The 23,489-nt window shown below is 41.2% G+C and overlaps 1 protein-coding gene across 2 annotated transcripts in view; it reads right to left on the reverse strand.

The window, feature by feature from the left end:
• The window catches only part of SLC25A13 (solute carrier family 25 member 13), a 197,202-nt gene that overhangs the window by 53,093 nt on the left and 120,620 nt on the right, over positions 1–23,489 (reverse strand). Inside the window, exons 6-12 of one of the 2 annotated variants that reach the window (XM_047751930.1) lie at positions 22,306–22,452; positions 20,030–20,168; positions 19,181–19,274; positions 18,885–18,969; positions 15,589–15,676; positions 14,958–15,116; positions 1,189–1,241 (exon numbers count right to left, since the gene is read on the reverse strand). In XM_047751930.1, coding sequence (XP_047607886.1) covers positions 1,189–1,241; positions 14,958–15,116; positions 15,589–15,676; positions 18,885–18,969; positions 19,181–19,274; positions 20,030–20,168; positions 22,306–22,452 — 765 coding nt within the window. The remainder of the gene's footprint in view (positions 1–1,188; positions 1,242–14,957; positions 15,117–15,588; positions 15,677–18,884; positions 18,970–19,180; positions 19,275–20,029; positions 20,169–22,305; positions 22,453–23,489) is intronic. The other variant, XM_047751931.1, reaches the window with a different exon arrangement.

Below are 23,489 nucleotides of genomic sequence, written 5' to 3' on the forward strand. Positions count from 1 at the left end.
TATAGATGTGTAATAATTTTTTTTTAAATATAGAGAGATGTATTCCTGATGTTCTGGGAGAAAAAAATCATGCAGGGTTGCTCAAGATTCAAAATGTCCTGCCATTACAATAGCATGGAAAGAGACATAGTAACAATAGAGACAAAATAAAAACATACGTTTTAAAACTTAAAAACTGTTTTATAGGGTTTGATTAAAAATCACTTTCAAGTCTTCTAACAAGAATTAATCTAAAACAGCTCATCACTGAGACAAAATTGGCTGAGCAGATCTTTCAGCTTAGTAGAAATTCAATATCTAAAAAAATTTCTCAAGGATTCTCAAAGAACATTGAGAACATTAATTAATTAATGAAGTATAATAGTCTCAAAGTGGTATGTACTACAAGGAATTTTAAGGATCAATCAGAAGATTAGCTGTTCCAAGGTCACATAATAAGATGTTAAAAGAAGAATTTTGGGCACCAATGGTACACAATCCAAGACTAAAGTAAAGCTTAACTTTCTGACCTGAGCGATGAAAATACAATATTCATCCATTCCACAAATACACACTGAACACCTACTGTCTGCTGGATAGGCGTCAGGCACTGAAGAACCCATCTGACATCTCACGGAAGATCAACTTCAACTGGAACTCAGGCCCCTCCACATGAGTTTTTTTGGCAAAAGTGTACAGAATATACCTCAAACGTGAATTCCAAAATAGCTGGTGTACTTCGACGATATGCTTGGGAGTTAGAAAAATCTGGTTTTGAACTCCAGCTTTCCCACTTACGAACTATGCCAACACAGGTAAATACTTAATCCCTGTGGGCCTCATCTTCCTTATCTGTAAACTGTGGGTCACATTCGGCTTGAGATTAAGACAGTAAGAGACAACACATGGCAAGAGCCCCGTCTGGTAGGTACTGAAGATTCAGCTGCTGCTGCGGCCACTGCTATAGCGGTGATGAGGATGATGATGACAGCAGTGGCGACCGCCGAGTCTTATTCAAATATATTATCACCTTTGCGGATGTCCAGTGTTAAATGGGGAATAATAAAAAGCTGTGTGCAGTGAGTACCCAAGTTCAAATTAGTTCGTGCCTCTGAGGAAACACAGACCTGCTGTTTCACATAAGAATCTGCTAGATCCTGGAATATGTGCAAACTCCCTTCATCAGAAACATCAAATCAAAAGACTTACTGTAAGTTTTATGGCCTTCTCTGGGGCGACTCCCAATAACTGTGGCAACAGACCTAAAAAACAACAAAAAGTAGAAGTACATTAAATAAATTAGCATTAACTACACATATCAACAGCTCTGAAAAGGGGATCACCATGTAAAAACTAGGGTGATTTTTGTTGCAGTTTTCTGCTCTTACCTTTAATGAGAATACTCGAAATGGAATGTTTAGGTACTAATGTCTAAGAGCCACATCAGGCCTGAGTTAATTCCCTCTCACATTCTGGATCGTTTGCACATCAGGTAAATCAACAGTAATACTGATACAGGAAATCTCATTATTCCACACATTTGCTCTTTTCCCTCCCTCCTGCCTTTTAAAAAAGAGAACTTTAGTGAATATATTCCTTTTAGCTAACCCTTTTCTCATCTCTCCACCTTACCCCGTCCCCTACTACCCACGGTTCAGCCATTCAGATACTTAGCAACTATCACTCAGTAACAAGCACAGGACAAAGAAGGTTCCGGCTTTGACCAATTTTAGATGGAAGGAGGGAGAGGCCTTCCCAAAAAAGTGACAACTGGGGAAACATCTGTTCATAGAAGGGGAACAGACAGGGCTAAGAGTGCAGAGTGGGAACAGGCCTGGTGTGCTCAAAATGAGGGATAAGACTGGTGCAACACCTTTCAAGGAGCAGTCTAAGGGCGCTGAGCCACACCATGGACCAGACCCTGAGCCTGATACCCTCTAAGTTAGGTGAAAAGGTTTCCATCAGGAGGACAGTGATGTGCCAACTCATATTTTCAGAAGACCACTCTGGCTGCTAGGCAGAAAACAGGGCATATTGGTGTGTGTGAGTGTGTAGAAGAGACTGTGAGTGAGGGAAAGAAAACTGGTCTGAGGGCTATTGCTCAATTTTTAGCGCAAACACCTGGGTAGAGATGAAGGTGGCCATGCAGAGTAACAGGTTGGGGGTAGAAAGGGAAGAGCTCAGTTTGGAACACATTAGGGAGAGTGGGAAATAAGAATCAGAACATGGGGAGGAGGGGTGGCTACTTCCACAAAAGGCAGTTACAGTAGTGGACCTACATGTTTGAACTAAAAAAAAAAGGTTATCTTTTTCATCTGTTCTTAAGAAAATAAAATCAAAGACAGATGCCTTTCCTTGGAAACACTCAGTAAGCTAACCCCAAGGATCACAATATACTGTTCCCCTGTCATGCTCTTGTGAGGGGCTTCAAGAGTCAGTAAGTTCACTTTCTTCCCTGACCACACCATCTTCTTAAAGGAGCAGCCTATGGCCAAAAGTTACTAGCATCCAGCCTGTGTTTTAGTGAGTAGCACACAGTTTTAAACATAATTTGAGCTTATTATAAAGATAGATAGATAGACAGACAGACAGACAGACAGACAGAAAGACTGATAGACTGACCAATCGATAGATCTGACAGCCTAGGCCTCCTTCTGACATCATAGAAATCTATCTCTTTAAACAGGACCCAAGCATCAATTCAGCAAGGTCCCCCTGACCCATACCCTAATGCTAGCATGGCAATAAGGACAATGCCAATTATCTTTCATCACTGTTCTTGCTCTGTTGATATCCTTACAATAGAGAAACAGTTCTCTGTGCTTGTGGCTCTACAAAAAGGGAGACACTAGACAGACCAAGGCAGCTTCATGTCTTAGGAAAAATTGGAGAAAGCTCATTTCATTGTAAATATAAATGATGAGGATGCTGATGCTAATCAAAGTTTCTTTCTTTCTTTTCACTTTTAAGGACCGTATCCATGCATATGGAGGTTCCAAGGCTAGGAGTCTAATCAGAGCTACAGCTGCTGGCCTACGCCACAGCCACAGCAATGCTGGATCTGAACCACGTCTGCAACCTACACCACAACTCACAGCAACGTCAGATTCTTAACCCACTGAGCGAGGCCAGGGATCGAACCCACAACCTCATGGTTCCTAGTCGGACTTGTTTCTGCTGCACCATGAAGGGAACTCCTAAGGTTTCATTAAAAAGAGGTGTTCCCAGAAATGAATTTGACTACTAACCAGGTTCAATTCCTGGCCTTGGTCAGTGGGTTAAGGATCCAGCGTTGCCACGGCTCAGATCTGGCATTGCTGTGGCTGTGGTGTAGGCTGGCAGCTATAGCTCCAATTGGACCCCTGGCCTGGGAACCTCCATGTGCCACAAATGTGGCCCTAAGAAAAAGAAAAAAAAGACACAAAAAAAGTTTCTTTAAAAAGAGATAGCATGTTGTTTACTATGTGTCAGGTGTCATTTAAGCACTTCACTAACTCATTTAATCCTCATAACCATCCTGCAGAGTGGAAACTGAGGTGTATAGAGATTAAGTAATTTGTTTGAAGTTATCCAAATGATAAATAGTGAGACTGGGATTCGAATCTAAGCCCTTTTCCTCAAGAGTCCATGCTTTTAGAGAACACCCAACTCTGTCCTGTGCCTAATATACAAACACGCAGCCCCATTTGTTCACTTACACAACTAATCTGCCTGGATCCTATAAACATTTGGGTTTGCAACATCTTCTCTAGGCAGCCTTATTTCGAGCCTATGTCATCCCCATGACCATGGCTGACTGAACCTACAGGATGTACAGCCAATGAGTTCAGCAACCTGGGCTCTGTGACCTGGCACCAGAAGTGGAGCCGGCCAGTCAGGATCCTTCTCCCAGGAATGTGGCAGAGCCTGCACAGATGATGAACGAGGTAGATTGAGAAGGTGCCATGCAGAGAGGGGAAAGCAGTCAGTAGAAGCCATGTGTGCATTAATGCCGCAAGGAAGCAGAAATCGTGATAAGAAAATGAAGAAGATGGGCAGAGAGAAGAGAATGTGCAACAAACAGAATGCAGACACCAGAGAGAGAGACAGAACATACAGCCCGTGAAAGGTGCACAGATGGGAGGGCTGCCCCTGACCACCTTCCAGTCCTGTTGAGGCCAGATTCCAGAGAAACTCCTTCCTGGGATCCCTGTGAGATCCTTCTCTCACACGACCCTTACCAACAGTCCCTTGATGCTCTTGCTAGCTTGAGTAGGCCTATGCTCTTTTTAATCTCAATGAGCCGAAGCAGCAGAGAAAATGTAAATAGGGAACCCTGTGGGCAAAGCAAGTGCTCTTATTCAAAAGTAAGAATTCTCTCCTCCTAAACTATACTCTCTTTTAAACTTCCTTTACCTATAACATGAGAGAATATCTATGAGAAGAAAGGCTTTATTATTACTTTATGAAAGTACAACAATAATTTCTACCAGTAAAATTCGGGGATATGCTGTTTAAACTACATCTCACCATCTACACTCTCCAGTCTGCTCTCTGCATTCAGGTCAAGTATCGAAATGTTTAGTTAAATATTTACTTGCTGGATGTATTTTTCTCATCATTAAATTGTAGACCAAAACCATGGATGGGTTGATAGCACTGTGATTTAAATGATGCTCTCTTGTCTCTATAACTACCCTGTGACAGTCTTTTTAAATGACTAATAAAAAACAGCCCACGGAGCCAAATGACGCTAGCGTTAGATACAATCACTTCAGCCAGCCTTTTAAGCTATTGAGATTTGTCTTTCTCACTATAAATTTAGTAATGCACTGTGAACAGCAAAGACCAAAACAAAACGATAGAGAAAACCCTGCATTTAAGACTAAATATAGGGCAGCAAATATTTATTTGTTCAGTAAACATTTACCAAACGCTTTCTGTGCCTGGTCCTGGAAGGGACTGGGATGAACACAGTCAGATCTGTGGTGTACCCTGGAGCCAGGCTCAGTTTAGAAGAAAAGGGAACCCTAGGTGTCTCTGTGTGCCAGGGGGAGACACCCCGCCTAAACACAGGGCTGAATATCCCAGCCCTGGAGCATCAGAGCACTACTGGAACGCAGTGGAAAGCAGCAGTTATGCTGCCTGCAGGAGGGAGAAAAGCATCAAAGAAGAGGAGCTACTTGACTTGATTCTTTAAGGCTAAGAAGAGGTTTGCTGGAGAAAAGAGACACGAGTAGAATGGAGGGCAAGGTGGTCTAGGCAGAGGGAATAATACGGGAACATCTGCATCTCAAGATCATGGCATAGTCAAGGTTGAGCTGAGATCACTGGAGGCTGTGGTTAGATCACAGACCTTGTATTAAATCATGGCAGTAGTGACAATGACAACAGCTAGCACTGGGAAGTACTCACTACATGCCAGGTACTACCCCAAGTGCTTTATGCGAATCAACACATTTAATTCCACACCACATGCCAGTAACAATAACTCAGGAGTTATTTTTATCTCCACCAACAAAAGAAGAAACAGGCTGACTTCCAGGAGCCTCCTCAAGGTCACTCAGCTGTTAGCTGGGGCAGTGGGGGTCAAGCTAGGCGGTCTGGCTCCAGGGGGTGCTCCTACCTGGTACCCCGTACAGCTTCTCCCCCAGGCCACACTAAGGGGCTTGTAAAAAGTTCTGTAAACTCATGGGGTGGCTTTTAAAGAGTAAAGTCCCAAAAGTAAAACGTTCTGGAGGCAGGTGGAGGACAGATGGCAAATTAGGCAGAGGCCTGAGGCAGGAAGAGTGTTTAGGAAGCTGAAGAAATATAATCTAAGTCCCCGAGTTTCACTGTATTAAATGAGTAACACTAAGCCAGTAGGAATAAAACCAAAGTACAAACACAATCCTAAGACCTGGGCCAGATGCAGGCACTCAGGGAGGTTCTGGCTGAGTACGATGCCTGTGGTGATGACCTTGGCGAAGGAGGGAACAGAGGGTGGCTGTGGATTACAGTCTGAGCAGTCAAGATGTGGGCCTTTAGGAGGGGTCCTGATCAGCAGGACGATGAAGTCAGAGAGTGAACTTTCAGAAACTTCCTGGTGCCTTGGCCTCAGAGGGAGGAGGGATAACATGGCTCAGGAATGCTTAAAACAGCCAGTCTGGTGAAGACACTTTGACGGGATCACACTGAAGTTTAAAGCACATATATGTTTGACATCTGGGTAACTCAGCAGAAAAATCAAGCTTCTAACATAAGACGTTTCTGTTGGAAATGCATTTTAACTATTAGAAACAGAGAATGGATGTGTGTGTTGTTTCTAACTTGTCAAAACAGCAGTCTGTTTTCCAACTGTCTCAAATGAATTTTACTAGTGTGGTTAGTTTTCTAATCTTCTCATTTTAGTTCAGCCCCATCAGCACATATGGCAACGCTTCCTTGGCAAACTTTACTAGAAGGCTCCTAATGCGAGAAAAGATTTACAGGGTACAATATTAATATAGTATTTTGTCTCCAGATTTCATGGGGTGGAGATGTAAATAACACTATCCCCTCTGATTCCCATCCTTTGTGCAACCCAATGAGAAAGAACGGATCTGGAGGTGTGGGGACTAAGCCCTCATCAGGAACCTCCCCCACAGGCTTCACATGGCACCCCTAAATGGAAGCTTCCAAGAGACGTGCACTGGTCCAGGGGGCTACTAAGCTGTAGGCTTTGCTTAAAAACTATTTAGAAATATAATTCTAGAATCCCAGAGTTAGAAGGGAATATGAAAGAAACACCTTAATATTGCTGGCTTTTTTTTTTTTTTTCCTAGGTTAGGTTAGGTTAGAGTCATCTGAAGCACAGGATAACCAAGCAGCAAAAGATTTGATCAGAAGAATCAATGGAGGAGAGGGGAGGGAATAAGAATCCACGTGACTTGTTGAGTTTTCCTTTTGTACAATCTTAAATAGATGACCAGGTTTGTGCTGTAAAGAGGCCAGCATCATAGTGCTACTATTCTGACTGTTCTCAGATGAATGTTTATACAAAGTAGTATCTTCATTTAGTTTATAAACATACACAGTGTTATTCCTTTCCAATTAAGGGGGGAAAAAAAAAACCCACACAAATACTGCAAAGTAATGTTGGCCTATTAGAGCTATTTGTTTCCAATGGCCTGGCAGCAAAATGAATGGCTTAGAACATGGGGCTTGGAAGTGGAGAGACCTGGGGTGGAATCCTAGGTCTGCACCTCTTTTGTGCTGAGTGATCTTGTGGATGTTATTCTTTGAAGTCTATGTTCCTCATTAGTAAACCCAGGATGCTAATTATGACTCACTGGTTTACTATGATAATGATATGAATAAGTATATACAAAGAGGCATTCACAAACTGTATCATATATTCAAAAAAATGTGATGTTTCTTCCATCACTTTGTTCAAGACATATCTTTGATTCTTTTCTTGCTTACAAGAGATAACTTATCCCCAGTAATGCTCACAGTCCAGTTAGGTAAGTATGCTGGGCACATAACACTGTTCCCCAGGGCGTTTTGCCCATTCATCCTCAGAAGAGCTGGCACTAAGCAGTGGCCTCACTTTGGGGAAAAATAAGGAAGCAGTTCAGACGTAACAACACATCTTCAACTATGTTTTTAAACTAAAATAAAATGTTTTAGTTAAGAACTTAAACAGTTCTCAACCTCTGATGATAAGCGACTTTTTACCATGTAATTTCTCCTGAGTGGCAGAAGAGCCCGTTGATTAAGAGCATGGAGACTGGAGGCAGGCTGCTGGGTTTGAATTCTGTCTCTGTGACTTAGTAGCCGGTAATTGTGGGCAAGTTATCCAGTCTCTCTGTACCTTAGTTCCCACATGTGTAAAATGGGGGTAAACATAGTACCATCTTCAAGGGGCAGTTTTGAAGATGAAATGAGTTAACACGAAGCCCTAAGAACAGTGTTAACTACAACAGAAGGTACAGAAGTGGTTATGTGATGTTCTTTATCTTCATCATCATCACTATCATCCCCTTCCTTCGTGGAAACTTGGCTTTCGAGAGGCTTAAAGTAGCTTCTCCCAGAGACTTGTGGCTGCCTGATGGGAGGGGGAGGGAGTGGGAGGGAGTGGGAGCTTGGGCTTATCAGACACAACTTAGAATAGATTTACAAGGAGATCCTGCTGAATAGCATTGAGAACTTTGTCTAGATACTCATGTTGCAACAGAACAAATGGTGGGGGAAAAAATGTAATTGTAATGTATACATGTAAGGATAACCTGACCCCCTTGCTGTACAGTGGGAAAATAAAAAAATTATAAAAAAAAAAAGTAGCTTCTCCCAAGTCCCTCACTATTTGGTGCCTGTACTAGTACCAAATAGGACTGCAGGTCCATCATGCCCCCAAAAGCAGGGCTCTTTGTTCCCACTTCAGTGGACTTACCGCTTGAACTTCCTTCTCTGCTCTACAAAGGCATTTCTTCCAACCCAGACTGTTCTGAAACTTTTCTGGGTTCACACTGGGCTAGGGCACTGCACCGTTGGGCCCCCACCCAGAAGAAGGGCGTGGCTGAGTGAGGATGGGGGCGCCCACATCTGCCTCTACTTCTCTCTCCCCAGGTCCTGAATACCAGGCTCCCAGGGAAGAAGGCACCACATGGCAGGGCTGAGTTGCAGGTTATGTCTGGTGAACAAGTGGCAGGCAGGGCATAGCTGGGAAACGGGGATCAGAGAAAGCTGTGGGTCAGAGGCCAGGTGGGTGTCCACAAACACCTGTAACCACAATGTGGCAGCTGTCCTAAAAGACCACGCTGGACAAGACAAGGGGAGCACAGGTGCTGAGGGGCCACAACAAAGAAGAAACACCTTAACTAAGGCAGCATTCCTGTCTCAGGTCAGACTAAAACATGCTCAAGAGGAGCCAGCTGGGCCCTGAGAAAGGTAGCTTAGAGCACGTAAGATGGGGGAGAAGGCATCCAGGGCAGAGACAGACAGTAGAGTTTGGTAGGTATATCAATGCATAAACTACTCCTATTGCTGCAGGCTGAAGCCACATTCAGCACTTCTCTGTGTCATCTAGTTTCAACGGGGAGGCAACCTCTCCCCATCAAATCCTTAGCTCCTCATCTCACCACGGAGGCCCCTGTACTTGCCCCATCTTCCCAGAGAGCCCTCCATGCCTTCAACATCAGATTAACCTTCATTCTGGAGCTATCAGCACTCCGTGTGCCCTGCCTCACAGCTTTTATTCCTGCTCCTATTTCCATGGCCTTCTCTCTTCACTTCTTCAAGCTGTCTTCTCTCCCCTCCCCCCGTGTCTGTCTACTTTGGACTGTTCTAGCCCCAGGCATGAGGCATTTCCCCTCCTCTGCTGACTATGCCATCCCCTTTCATGGCCTTCTTACAATTGTGGGGGGGGGGGGTTGTTTTGTTTTTCGTTTTTTTTTTTTTTTTTTTGCTTTTTTGGGGCTGCACGTGCAGCATATGGAAGTTCCCAGGTTAGGGGTCAAATTCCCTACACCACAGCCACAGCAATTTGGGATCTGAGCCACATCTGCAACCTACACCACAGACCACAGGAATGCTGGATCCTTAACCCACTGAGCTACTGAGTGAGGCCAGGAATTGAACCCAAATCCTCATGGATACCAGTCGGGTTTGTTACCATTGAGCCACAATGGGAACTCCTACAATCCAGTCTTCCACTGGCTTTCAGGGTGTCACCCCGAGGTGAGTGTACAGTGGATCTGGGGGCATGTCGGATAGTAAAACTGAAATGCTTGTTTATCTGCATTAAATGTTTTCACTCAAAATGTTAAGAACCACCTGTTATCTCAGCTATAACTCAGGATGCCTTTGGGAGACTGACTGTTAAAGCATAAAGGAATGATACTGATTATGGTATAGAAAAAATTTAGTTCCTGGGACTCCATCTCTATTTGGGAGCTTTCTAGAAATGAAGATCCCTGGAAAGAAGAATCACACCCTCTCTTTTAGTCTTTCACTCTGGTACACGGCAATTTTCAGGGTCCTGGTTATCTTTTCTTCCATCTAAAATTCCCTGCTGCTGAGATTTAATCTGTTTCCCTTGTTTCAGTCTCAGTAATGGCAGGAGCTGGTTACAAATGATCATTCTTGAGGCTGGAATTAATTTGTTCACTAATTAATCTTCTCCAGGCCACATCCAGTTCCATCTTTCCCAATTTTCTAAGCTGACCACTGTTCTCAGCTGGCCCTCTCAAGCCTCTAACAACACTCCCATCCACCTCAAGTTCTGAGTCTGTGTCACCTTAGGCTCGCCCTTTTAATGCTCTGTGCTCACTGCAGATTTCTGGAGCTTTGATTAGGGACTGTCCAAGTATTTTGTTCACTTTTGTTTGATTTCCTAAAACCAAATATTTGCCTTGTGATCTATTTACAGCTTAACATCCTAAATGAAAATGTGCAGAAATTGGCCAAGAAAAGAAGGCTCAGACCAAACCATTCTGCACTCATTACAATCCCAGTGGACATAAATGGACATCCACGACTCAGTGCAGGACCCAGGTCACTGTGGTTTGCACCAAGATGCAGGCCTTCTTCAGTTATGCAAACCAGAGTCGTAGAACCTTCAATTGTTTCATTTTGGTGACAGAATTTTTTACACTTATTTTTATCCACCAGAATTCTGAAGAAAGAATCTCACTGTGAATCCACAAAATTTGTATACTCGCTTCTGTACAACAATTAACCACACCAAAAGACCTGGCTTAGACTAGCAGTCTGACAAAACTTCCTTCTAGAAGGCAAACATATCAAAAACTTCCTGAGATATCACCACAATATCCTCTAGATGTCACCTTGAGAACATTCCAGGATGAAAGATGACTGCTTGTGCACTACACAGACAACCGGCAACCCAGACAAGTTTAAAACTTTGCAAGCCTGGGTCAATAGGCCAATTAAAAAGTTTTTTTGCTGGAGTTCCATGGCTCCGCAGAAACAAATCCAGCTAGGAACCATGACGTTGAGGGTTTGATCCCTGGCCTCACTGAGTGGGTTAAGGATCCAGTGTTGCTGTGGCTGTGGTGTAGGGCAGCAGCTGTAGCTCGGATTCGACCCCTAGCCCTGGGAACCTCCATATGAGGGTGCAGCCCTAAAAAAGCAAAAAAAAAATTTTTTTGCCATCTGCCTCAAAGACTAAGTAGTACTCCAAATTAAGTTTAATTTGTAAAATAATCTAACTGCCCTTTCTGGCAGGTTTTCTGTTTTCCCCACCAATAGAAATAAACCAGAAACCTTTCTTTAAGGAGTATTTCTCATGAAATTTCTCTTGAATCCATCCTTCTCCCTGTGGCCTTCCCCTGCCAAAACATTTTCCCATTTCTAAGGCTGCTCACCGCATCACCTGAAGCATCAGAGGGGGGAGAGTGTAGCAAAAACTTAAAGGCAGAAATTAGTTATTCCTGGAATGTTAAGAGCATTTAATTACAGATGACTGCCCAATCAATTGCTTCTCTTTATTATGCCAAGTCTACAGCAGGCCAATAACTGACTCATTTGGTCATGTAGTTCATTCAAAGTAAATGAGCTGTCAGGTAATTCATTAAGGATTTTAAACACCTGAGTGCATTAAATCAATCTGGAGACTGGGAAGGAAACAGAAGACTTTTACAAGTGACTTCAGGGTGATCTGGATTATCTTGGGTGTTATTTCTTGTAATACAGATAGATTTGGCCTGGGGGGTGGGAGGTCCGAATTTCAAAAATTAAAGAAAAGCCCAGGAAAAGTCAATAATTTCCTTGTAAAGAAAGTAGTCTGCATTATAGAGAAAGGCTGCAGAGTCAGTCGCATAGGATTTCTAAGTGGATCTTTTCTAACAACCAAACTTTCCCCCAAAGATAAGGGGCTGTGAGGACAAACTAGCAGGGAGCTACATAAAAACATGGGTTGCAAGACCTCGCTAAGTCACAATGCTAAAATTCCTAGGACTCCGCATCAACTGAAGGTAATTGCTAACAATCCCTACAGCTGTGTTATCTATTACCTTTTTTTTAAAATTTATTTTTTATCTATTGCCTTTTGACCATGAGGCAGTGGTTCAAACACGCTCCCTTGTTATGACGGGATAACTTCCAAGACTGTGTACGGAGGCTGGCAACTGCCAGAGAAAGGATGGAGGAAAACAACTTATGCTACAAGCACTCCGTAACAGTGACCTTCCCTTTCGGAGTTGCACGAGGAATTATTTCTAGATACAAAACAGTTTCCTTCAGAGTTTTGAATTCTTATAAGAAGGAAAAGGAGGGAGGGGGAGAGATGCTTATATTAACCTTCTAATAAGGATCCTTGCTGCAAGCACCTTCTTTCATGGCCACCTGTCAACTTCTCCCCCAACTATACATAAAGATAATTTCAAAATAGGGGAAAGAACTTACTTGTGCAACATTCCCAAATTACACTCTTCAGGATATATTAGCAATTATATATGTTTTGATGCACATAAATTACATGTTAAGCAAAATTCCAAGATAAGAAAAAATAAGCTCAATATTTTGAAACATGTTTATAAATTAGAGATGTACTCTGTCCCCTTCTCAAATACTGCTAGATGGAGTATGAATAGCAGCAGCTCTAAATTCTCGAAATTGAAATGTGACTGTTTTTCCCTGGAGTATTAAAATTTTAAACTATAAAACTACATTTAATAAAAAAATTCTCATCAAAGAATCACAGGTAGGGTGTTTTATATTTTATATTGTAACATAAAGGTTACAATACTGATTCTCAAGAATCTGTTCAGGTCTTTTTTGTTTCGGTTACAATTTTTTGCTGGTAACGATGGTTTCTCATTTTTATCTGATTCCTCTCTTGTCCAAGGATAAGCACTTACACATATGAAGTTACATTCAATCATTAATTAACGGTGCTGTGCAGGGCTGCAGGGCACTAAACCGAATTGGTCCTCAACCAAGAATAGGAGTAAGTCATTGATGAAGCAACATTATAAATCATCTTTTGAAAAACCTCAACTGTCAATCATCTCTTTGCTCTCTAGATTCAAATTACAAAACAGAAACTAAACAAAGTGTTACAGAACACCTTTTGTTCTAAAACTGCCTACTAGAGGAGATAAGAAATCAGGGAGAAATGAACACAGGTGACTCCCAGAACTAATCATCTTATATTCACACTCTACTTATCATCCTCTGACAAGAGAAGCCCTTAGGGATCAGGCACCCAAAGCAGGTAAGATAAATGGCTCTTTCTAAACCAGGAAGAGGACAAGGAGCAGCCTCTCTGGTGTTCAAAGTGAGCCCCCATGTCTAATAGGCTGGCTCACTCCCCTTCCCTGAGGAGTTAAAACCAGTTCCGCCAGTCTCAGCGATCTAACTGAAACAGCATGAGGTTTACGGGATGGCCCATATGAGCTGGATGCGCAGGTACGTTTTAAAGTGTTTTGTCCATGGGGGTCAACAGGAGAGGTCGAGGAACCAAGAATCAAGAGCTGCCAGGTACAGTCAGAGGAAAGAGAAGGGACTCAGGTCATAGAAGTCCATTAAAGACACTAAGCGGGACAAAAAGTATTTCTCACAATTCTAAAGGCATCCTTGACATTTAATCCAATACCAAGCGAAGCCCATAAAAGTAGTTTGTGAAGCAATGCCAGGGCTGAGACGTTTGTCTGGCTGGAAGCTCAAAACTTTCCCTGAAGAAAACATCCCATGTGAACAGATAAGGTGGTGGCCTTTGCCTGAATCACTGCAAAGCAGGAACTATGACATTAACCTTGTACTAACTTGGGAGACATTTCATTTGTGAGGTTCGTTGTCACCAGGAGGGAAAAGTATTTCAAATGGAAGGCAGTGACCCTGTAAGGGTCATCATCAATCACCTGGGGTCAAAGACCTTCCCAATTCTAAGAAGAGGCAGGGGGTGAGGGAAAGAGGGGAGGGCCTAGGAAAGATCAAAAAGCCTTTGATGGAGGTTATCTATCTACACAAAAGAACCTGCAAAATGGAGCTTCTCTGCAGTTTGAAACCCCTTAGTTTCTAAGGTGAGAGATTCCAAGAAGGGTCTTTGTGTTTTTGGGGATTTTTTTTTTTTTTAAACTTGGGTGTTTAAGGTAAAGACTGGAGTCAGCAGATGGCAGAAGAGGCCTAGAGGCACAGGCTCACAGGGCTGCAGTCTTAAATACCATTTCCTTCTTCTAGAGCAAGTACTGGGAGGGGAAGGAAGGGAAGACCCCACCAGCTGTGCAGTTGCCAAATGGCAAAGTGGCTCTGCTTCAGCTGCCTTGCAATACTGGAATTTAGCTGATACAAATACACTTGGTTTTCTCTTTGTAAAAGCAATAAGAGAGAGAGAGAGAGGCGGGGAAGTCAAGTCATGCCTTTTAGGCCAGTGCCAATGGTCAAGCAGCCAGGGTCTGTGGGATCCTGTCTATTTGTGATGACATGCTTCTTGCCATTGTTCTTGTTGTTTAATGAGCCCTAGATGATTAAAGGAGCAGTGGAATAGAGAAGGACTCTATCTGGCTAGAGTGGTATGGGGATCAACTCATTAGGTACAGAGTCAGAGGAAGGGAACGGGCAACTTTAACTCAGAAAGAGGCAGATAGGAGGGCTCCACTGAACCCTTGGTTACCCACTTGGAAGACATTTTTGTGGTGAATCTGAGGACAAGCAGTCCCAAGTAGGCCCTATCCTGTCCCTAGCTGCCTTTCCCTGTTAAGTGGTGAGTGAAGGTAGCTAAAGAACACAAACAATAGGAGTCTTTTAAAAACTCACTAAAGATATTTATAAATATAATTATTTTTAAGAAATAAATCATACTGCAGAGCAATATAAATGGCTTTCAGATCATAGGCTGTTTTGATTAGCCATGCTCTACATGCCTCCAGCCTACGCCCATTAGCATGGATAATTGAGAATCTGCTATATTTCCATGTTAACACAGTCTCTCTAATACATTTCAGGCATTCAGATGGGAAACCAAACCTCTGACTCCTATTCCACCTTCCATGAATTTATTAGCACATGGCACTAACCTCTATACAGTCCAAAGAAGCCTTCATAGCGCAGCACTTTCTTAAAACAGTCAAAGCTATTTTTATACATAAGTTCTCCCACAAAAGAGCCAGTCGACCGTTGGTTCTGCATTCGAGTTTTCACGAGGTCGATAGGATACACAGCAGTGGCTCCGACAGCTAAAATCAAATAATGCCCATATTTCAGAATGAATTAAGGTCAGAGAAAAGGGGAAGAATGGTTGAAGTCAAAGAGAAGATTGATACAAGAAATAAATTTTGTATATACAGATTTTAAAACTTTCTACATGTTTAATAAGCAACTGTGAATGTTCATTCAAGTGTCTCCTGATAAAAGAGTATCACAGTTCAAATTTTAAAAAGCACATCATTACAGCCTAACCTCATTATTAACCTGTCTTTAGAAAGCCTACCTGCAGATAAAAGAAAAAAGCTACTTCTAAGTCCCTGATCACACACAAGTATTGGGAAAAAGTTCCCTTAGCTGCTATGGCATCACACCAATACTGACCATGGTAACCAGCTTGGGAAAAGACCAGAGGAGGCTTTGTCCTTGCATATTTCAAGGTGGGAAATCAGAGGAAAAAGAGGGGTAATAAAAATGAAAACTTTGCACACATCCATGACTAACCTCCAGCAACAGAACCCAGACCAAACCTGTAGGCTGACTCAGCAATTTGTAGGAGAACTGGTCGAGATGAATCTACTGAGGCCTTCTTCTTTGCATGCACAGGGATTGCGGGGGTGGAGACGGCGGCAGACAGGAGATAAAAAGGAAGACAGAACAAAAATGAGCACATGTTATCTTTTTAAAATTACAACTGGGTTCTAAACTCATGGTACAACTAAAATATTGAAGAAGAAGGTTAGATTTTGTTCTTATTAATAAAAAATTATTACTGCTGTCAATTTTAAAAATCAGGTTTGAATATAATGAAAGCTATTATGTGCCTCCCAAAATGTTATGAATGTGAACCCATTTTCAAGTGTTCAATTCTCATTAGTGATCAAGGAGATACACATTTAAAAACATCAATGAGACTTCATTCTTCATCAATCAGATTGTCAAACTGGTAGGATTTGGGGGATTTTTATTTGTTTTTTTTAATGGCAATACCCAATCTGGCAAGAGATGATAAAAACAGGGCTTCCCAAGACTAATATTTAATCAAGTATAAACTAAAGGGAAACTTGGCAACACACATCCAAATCCTTAAAATGTACATGAATTTTGACCCTGCAATTCTACTTATAAAAAGCTAGGTTAGAAAATAATCATGTATGTAAACAAGGATCAAGCTACAAGAATGTTAAAAGGCAGCACTGGTTTTAAGAGCAACAACTAAGAATACCTAAACATCCAATAGTGGAGGACTGGTTAAAGTAATGGTATAAAAAGATATTTGATGTTGAGCAAAAGTGTTCCTAAGATATTATAAAGCAAAAACAGGTTAAAAAGAATAAGGTGAATAGACAGTATCCTTGATACTGTTCTGTTTACCTTTTAAAGTGTTTGGTTTTAAAAGATTATTCTGAAACTTTTCTATGTTAGAGACTGTATACAAATATGACTTTTTTTATTGAAAGTCTTTTGGTATGTATGCATATAAAAATAACACTAACATTTTGGCTATCACATTACCCAGAGATATTCAAATGTTTACAGTGGCTACAACGAGGTGGTTGTATATTTTCTTCCATTTTTTTTGTCCATCTTCTCTAAATTCATACTTTAGGCCAGTCAGTTGCTGTATTATTATTGTTCTTTTGACCTATTTTTCTTACAATGTTTTTGATGCCAGAACATTTCAGAGTATTTCATTTCTCTGTCTACATAAATAAAATAGTAATTTTATGTCAGAGTTGTCAAATGAGGGTGGCATATAGTTAGTGCTTAATAAATACCTGTTGAATGAATAAATACATTCAATAAAATTTGTTTTTTCAAAAGCCACGATAATTAAGATTGGTGAACAATGGAAATAATTACCAACCCCAGCTATCAACCCACAGAATTTTAGCTGCTGTCAGTGTAGCACAATTCTAATACAATGAGATAATTTGGAATCTCCTTCAAAGTCACTTAACTGAAAACAGCTTTATATAGCAATATGCATCCTTACAAAAGTCAAACAACTCTTCTGCAAATTCCATGGGGTGCTTCCAACTCTGTGGCTGTACAGATGGAAATCAATAGCAACTTCATTTTGACAGATATATCCATAAGAAAGGCACTGTTTTATTTACATGGATATAAATACGCAATACTTAGAAAGGTTCTGGCATCAAAATAATGGATGAAAATGCTTCGAAAATAATGGGTTGGGGTTGGGGGAGGACTAGTGCTAATTCATCTAAAGATGAAATAAATGATATCCCAGACTTTCATGTAACTTTTCTGAAGCTAGAAATGTAGCATGCTCACAAAACAAGATCCCTCCTCCTGCACTATGCCGAGGATAAACATTAACACTGAGCCTACCAGGGGGATGACCTCCATTGCTTGAATCTGTCAATGCTGTCAGGCCCACTGCAGTTCACGTAACAAAGAATATTCCAGGTTGGCCACAGTGAATTGCTCTAAACCTCTAAGCAGCAGCCAATCATTTCCCGCTGTAAATCTCATCAATCTCATCTAACCCTTTCATGGCCAATATCAGCAAGCACCCATCATCATAAACTCTCAAAAGCTGCAAAGGGCATGGAGGAAAGACTGTGGCATACCACTGCCAGCTGGGGAAGAGGAGGAATCTTCAAAAAACAAAACAGAAAAAGCCCCTCCTCTGCTTTTGGTTAATCCCTAAATCTCTGCAAGAGCTAGTAGCACAGACGAAGAGATAATCATCTGGTAAGCAGTGTTTAAAAATCAAAGGAAGGGGAGAGGGGAGTTGCTTCCACTCCTGCGCCTGATGATACAGTTCTCTCTCCTGCACACGGGGAAATTGGCTTCCTCTTTTAACAGCGGCCAGATGGTTTTCCAGAGGTGCCTAGTTGGGTTTACCGAGCACACACCCACCATTCTGAGTTACACCGCTGCCATCAGGCGGGAAAGAGCTGAAAGGAGGGCGTCCTGGCTTGAGGCCTGCCAGTCCTAAAAATGCAGCCCGCATCAACCCATTGTGGTCAAACTGGCGTCTCTGCACAGACCCAGAGCTCCAAGCCAAAAACTGTTAAGTCTCATAGGACTCGAAGATGGCTTTGCCTTAAAGGAGGTATTTTTCTAAAACGACCCTCGTCTGAGACTGGATTTATTTTACAAACACCATGTTAGCACAACACAGGCTCTGAAGGCTTTTATTCTCTAACCCTGATCTATAGAAAGTTGAGCAAGAGTTAAATGTAAGGAGGTCCCATGTCTTAGGTTTCTGACTCCCACAACTTCAAGAGATTGGTTTCTGTTAACCATAAAATAAAATTTAGCATTCCTCAAATTGTTTCCACATAACTTATGAATCCTTTCACAAGGAAAATAGATCTAAAAGCCTTCAAACTATGACTCCAGACTAAACAAAATTATCTCATTTTGATATTCAGAAAAACGGAAGGCATGGCCATTAGGCGATGCCCTGACGAAGCGCCTCTCTGGGGGCAAAGCCAGCTTTCATTTAGCGACACGATGCTGGGATGCCAAAATGGGACGCCTGCCTTACCTCTCCCAGCACGAGATTTAGCGAAGGAGGACAGAGCTTCTGCCTCTTTTTGGAGGGTTAGGCTTCCGAGGCAGTTAAGGAATCATCCCAGCTTCCAAAGAAGAAAGCAAAGGCTAAATTATCTATTAATCAGAACCTCTCTAATTTCTCTTTTCAGTCTTTAGAAATGGTCTGGATTTTTGGTGTGAAACAGAGAAAGAGTAGGTCAGCAGGTCAAAAGGGGTCAAAGGACCCCCTCAAAGAAACACCAGGAAGCAAGTGTGCTCCTTCTGCCCACCTGCCTCTGGGCCTCAGCCAAGTTGAAGGGCAGAGTTCCCTCTTCCAGAGGAGCGATCCGTTCAATGTCGGCTAAGGTCATACGTCTAGAGGGAAAAGCAAACACAAGCAACAACAAAATACAAATGTATTAAATTTTGTACTACGCAGTTCCAAAATGTTCCCTCTCTTGTTTCCCAATTTCAGTTACTTTTAATTTGGCTTCTTTTTCTCCAGGTTTGCTGCCCTCCTCCTACCCCCACCTCCTAACCTCCTTTTATTAAGCTAATTAAAAAAAAAAAAAAAAGGCCAACTTACCCTCGTGGCTCATATAAATCTGCTAACTGAAACAAGATGTCAACTTCCATGGGTGTAACCTGACCAAATTTCTGAGCTGCCAGAACAAACTCCTCTGTGTGGAAAAAGAGTTAAAAGGGGAAGATTCAAGAAGGAATAGCCACTAAATGCAGCATTAACTCATGGCACTGGAATGAGCAAACATCACCAAACTTCATTATCATCAGTCACAGAATTCAAGTCAATCCAAAAAGGGTAAGAGTTTTTGCAGTTCTTTCATTCACCTAGAAAGAGTGTGTGGAATAGTTTCTCTAATACTGACTTTAGAAGCTTGGTGTCATCTGAAGTCTTTGAATAAATGATACCAGAAGTATTTAAATTGCAGGTCAGGAAAAACAAGGAGATGAAACTCCAGAGCATAGGTCCCCGGGTGCTGTATGAATGAAGCCGTGGAATTTCTAAGGGAATTCTCTGTTTAAAAGAAATCCCATCCAAGTGCTCATAGTCTTGTTCGGATTGTAGATCAACATACATTGTCACCACTATGAGTTTATGGAATTCCCTATGTACCTCTGAAGGCCACTTTCGAGGCTGCTAACATAGCTCAGATTCTAGCAAGATTCTAAAAGCTTTAAGAAACCTTACATGGGTTCCCTTATTTAAAGTCTATCTATCTTAGGTTTATCTAAAAAATGCTGAAGATTGTTCTGTTTATCTGATCAAAGAATGGTGAATACACATGTACCATACAATTAATATGTGTCCATGGGACTGAAAACTCTGTAACATAAACCCCTAGTTGCCTTATTCACCCTAATAATAATTCACCAAGGTACCTGTAGGCAAGAATTCGGATTTATTCTTACTCACCCTTAGTCACCTCTACATCTTTCCTGTTGCCGGCCAGAGTGCTGTAGATCTTTCTAATGAGTTCCATGTTGTTAAGGAGCGAATTAAATCCATTAAAATAAGAGAAGCTAACTTGATGGGATGTGGTACCTCCAGCAGCCTCAAATAAATTGAAAATAAGAGGGAGGAGAAGAAAAAAAATAAACAAAGGATTTATAGAATGAAGAAGATTCAGAAGTACATGTATCAAATGCTAGTGTTGGAGGTAATCAAGAAAGCATGTACAGGAAGAAATGGCCATAAGTATTTTTCTTTCACATTAAAAAAAAAAAGCTATAAATGATTTTTAGAAGTAACTGCAACTAATCATGACCAGAACTTGTCCTCTCCACACACGAGTCCTGGAAAACTAAATAAATGCATGTGTAGGATTATAACAACAGGACCAGTAGTAATTTACAGAGTTCAAATTTCAACTGGAAATGCTTTATAAGTTTGTTTATTTCATCTAATGAGCGATTCTTAAAAGCTTGGACAAGCAAAACTATATTATATACATGCACATATGTGTATACTTACACATGCACAACTCTATTACACCGACAAAAACATACTATGAAAAGTGGTCAATCTAACACTGATGTCTTGATTTATCATGTTACCTATAAGTAGTAATAAATAATCATTTGAGTATAGATTTATATTGGTAGGATTTCTAGAAAAAAAAGCACACTATGGTAAAATTATGAGATGTAATACACTTTGACCGGGGTTAAGACTGGTCAGAATTCTGATAATCAGAATTTGTACAAAACCATATTTCTTCATGGGGATAAGGGAAACAGACAGCATGTCCATTATGAATGGAACTTCAGTTTGGGGTTTCAAATTCTATCCTTCCCTAACAAGGCAAAATATTTTTATTAGGAAAGCACTTCCTTATAAGGTAACAACCACATAAATCTTCCCTTAGTAATCGTTTGAAATAGCTGACATGAGAGTTTTAGAGTGGGACAGGGAAGGGGGGCCAAGAAAAGGAGCTAGATTAATGCAGTGCCAGAGTGGAAAAGGCCTTGTCAGAAGCCACATCTCCAGAAAGAGGGGCCAGGAAAAAAAGGAAAAAAGGAAAGGAAAAATGAAAAGCTACCCCAATTTCTTGCTTATGGTAAGCACTGGGGGAAACTCGGATGAGAGTGAAAACCCTCAAAAGGGCCTCTCTCTGGGATTAACAAAAGGAGAGTTAGCACTGCATAAGGGTCCGAATATGAGGAGTCATCACAATGATCTAGGAAGCTTCAGAAACTAGATTCTAGAATCTCACTACCTGTGGATGGAGGCCTGGAACAGACCTCAGAATCTGTATTTTTAATAATTATCCCTGGTGAATCTTAAGCCCCAGGACCAAGGCTTGGGAAGCACCACCATGGAATGTTCCAGGACACTCTCAAGGTCCATGAGGAAGGAGAATGGCTGGACATTCACCAGGAGGGAAGCTCCATGACACAGGACAGCAGGGCTCTGCCCATCACATGTGCCACTGTCACCTCAACATATCCATGTTGGATGAATGAGCAAAGCTAAGATTGAGAGTGTCTACTCTGTTGACTCCTCAAATATAACTGCACACTATTTAAACATTTTTTTTTTTTTTTGCTTTGGAGAATAGGTAAAAGCAAAGATCAGCATTTGACATCCCTCAAATATAAAGCAAATTAATATCCAATTATATATTTGCTTTTTCCTTTAAAAAAAAGCCTGGTAATATCTATTTTTTTTTAGATTTTGAAACCAAATTTATGGTTACCAAAGGGGAAATGTGGAGTGGGAGGGATAAATTAGGGGGTTGGGATTCACATGTACAAACTGTTATATATAAAACATATAGATAACAATGACCTGCTGTACAGCACAGAGCTACTCAATACTGTGTAGTAACCTACATGGGAAAAGAATCTGAAAAAGAATAGACATATGTGTATGTATAACTGATTTACTTTGCTGTACACCTGAATCTAACATAACTTTCTAAGGCAACTATACACCAATAAAATTTATTTAAAAATTTATTTAAAAAAGATATGCCATATTTCTAGATAACACATTAACCTATCCACTAAAACTGGCAAAACACACTGTAAGTCTGATAAAGTATGCAATCTCATTAAAAAATAAGAAAATGTTCATGTTTAAGCAGAAAAAACTGTACATAATTTGTAAGACTTGTTCTTACAATCCCTTATTTATTGAGCTTACACTCAATAAATAAACTACTTCACCAGAGCAAGTTAACAACTTACAGCTACTAGACATTCTTCCACAAAAGGTGTCAAGACATGAGGGCGGATGGTGACCATGATGTCTCGGAAGTCAATGGCTGTGACTTTTCCGGTCTTGGCACTGTCCCTTTGAACAAAGGCTTGCTTTGCATGCTCCAGTTGTATTTCCTACAAACAAAGAAGGTGAAATACTTAATTTATGTTTCTCAATTACTCCAAGTGATGGCTCAATTTCAAATCAGGGGTGAAGAAATACACATTATATCTTGATTTACTAAGCCTCACATTTGTTCAATAGCACCTCCACGTTATCGTTTCCTTCCAAAGAAAGAACTTTGCTCAGACTAGTGAATGTGTCTTGAGAAGGTGCATCTCACCTTCAACTTCCTGCTCAAAGAAACCTAATCACTTCCATGTCCTGCTGGAGTCCAAAGACACAAGGAAAATGAAAACTAAAATGAAGTTTGGTAGGCTCAAAGATCTGGACAAACTCTGCTTATGTGGTGCTGATGATCAAAAGAAAAACACCTATAGGGACAATAACCTCTCTCAAAAGATAAGAAAAAAAATCTTAACGGTAACTTGGTCCAGAAACACATGATGTAACAACAGATTGAAAAGAGCAGTTCTGCTCTGGGATATGCTATTCCGCTACACTACTGGTATTTTGGGTAGGTTAAGAATTTTTTGTGGGGGCTGTCTTGTACACCCCTACCCTCTCTCTTCCGATTAGATGCTGAAAGCCCCTTTCCCCCAAGGCCATGGCAATCAAAAATGTCTCCGGAAGGGCCATATGTCCCAAATGGGGGCCAATGCTCTAGAATTAGGAATTGGAGGGTACAATGGTCACAGGTGGCAAAACTGTAGCAGTACCCCTGTGTTAATTTATATGAGCTAAAGACAGGAAACCCAATTTTAGATTTCTGTTGCCATTCCTAGGGGTAAGTGCATACACAAAATAAAAATGACCTCCCATCAAAACCCACCATGTGCCAAGAAGGAGAGTCATGTTTTCACACAGAGGATATTATCGTGATCACAACACTCTGCCCATTTCCCAAATGGCCTTTTGAGTGAGATCTAATCTGTGTGAAATTAAAAGGTGCCACTGATGTGGTTTTCAAATTATTAAATTTAAAAAATTTTGGAGTTCCTGTCATGGCTCAGCAGTAATGAACCCAACTAATAGCCATGAGGATGCGGGT

The sequence above is a fragment of the Phacochoerus africanus genome, chromosome 11, assembly GCF_016906955.1.
Source record: "Phacochoerus africanus isolate WHEZ1 chromosome 11, ROS_Pafr_v1, whole genome shotgun sequence".
NCBI classification, from domain to species: domain Eukaryota; kingdom Metazoa; phylum Chordata; class Mammalia; order Artiodactyla; family Suidae; genus Phacochoerus; species Phacochoerus africanus.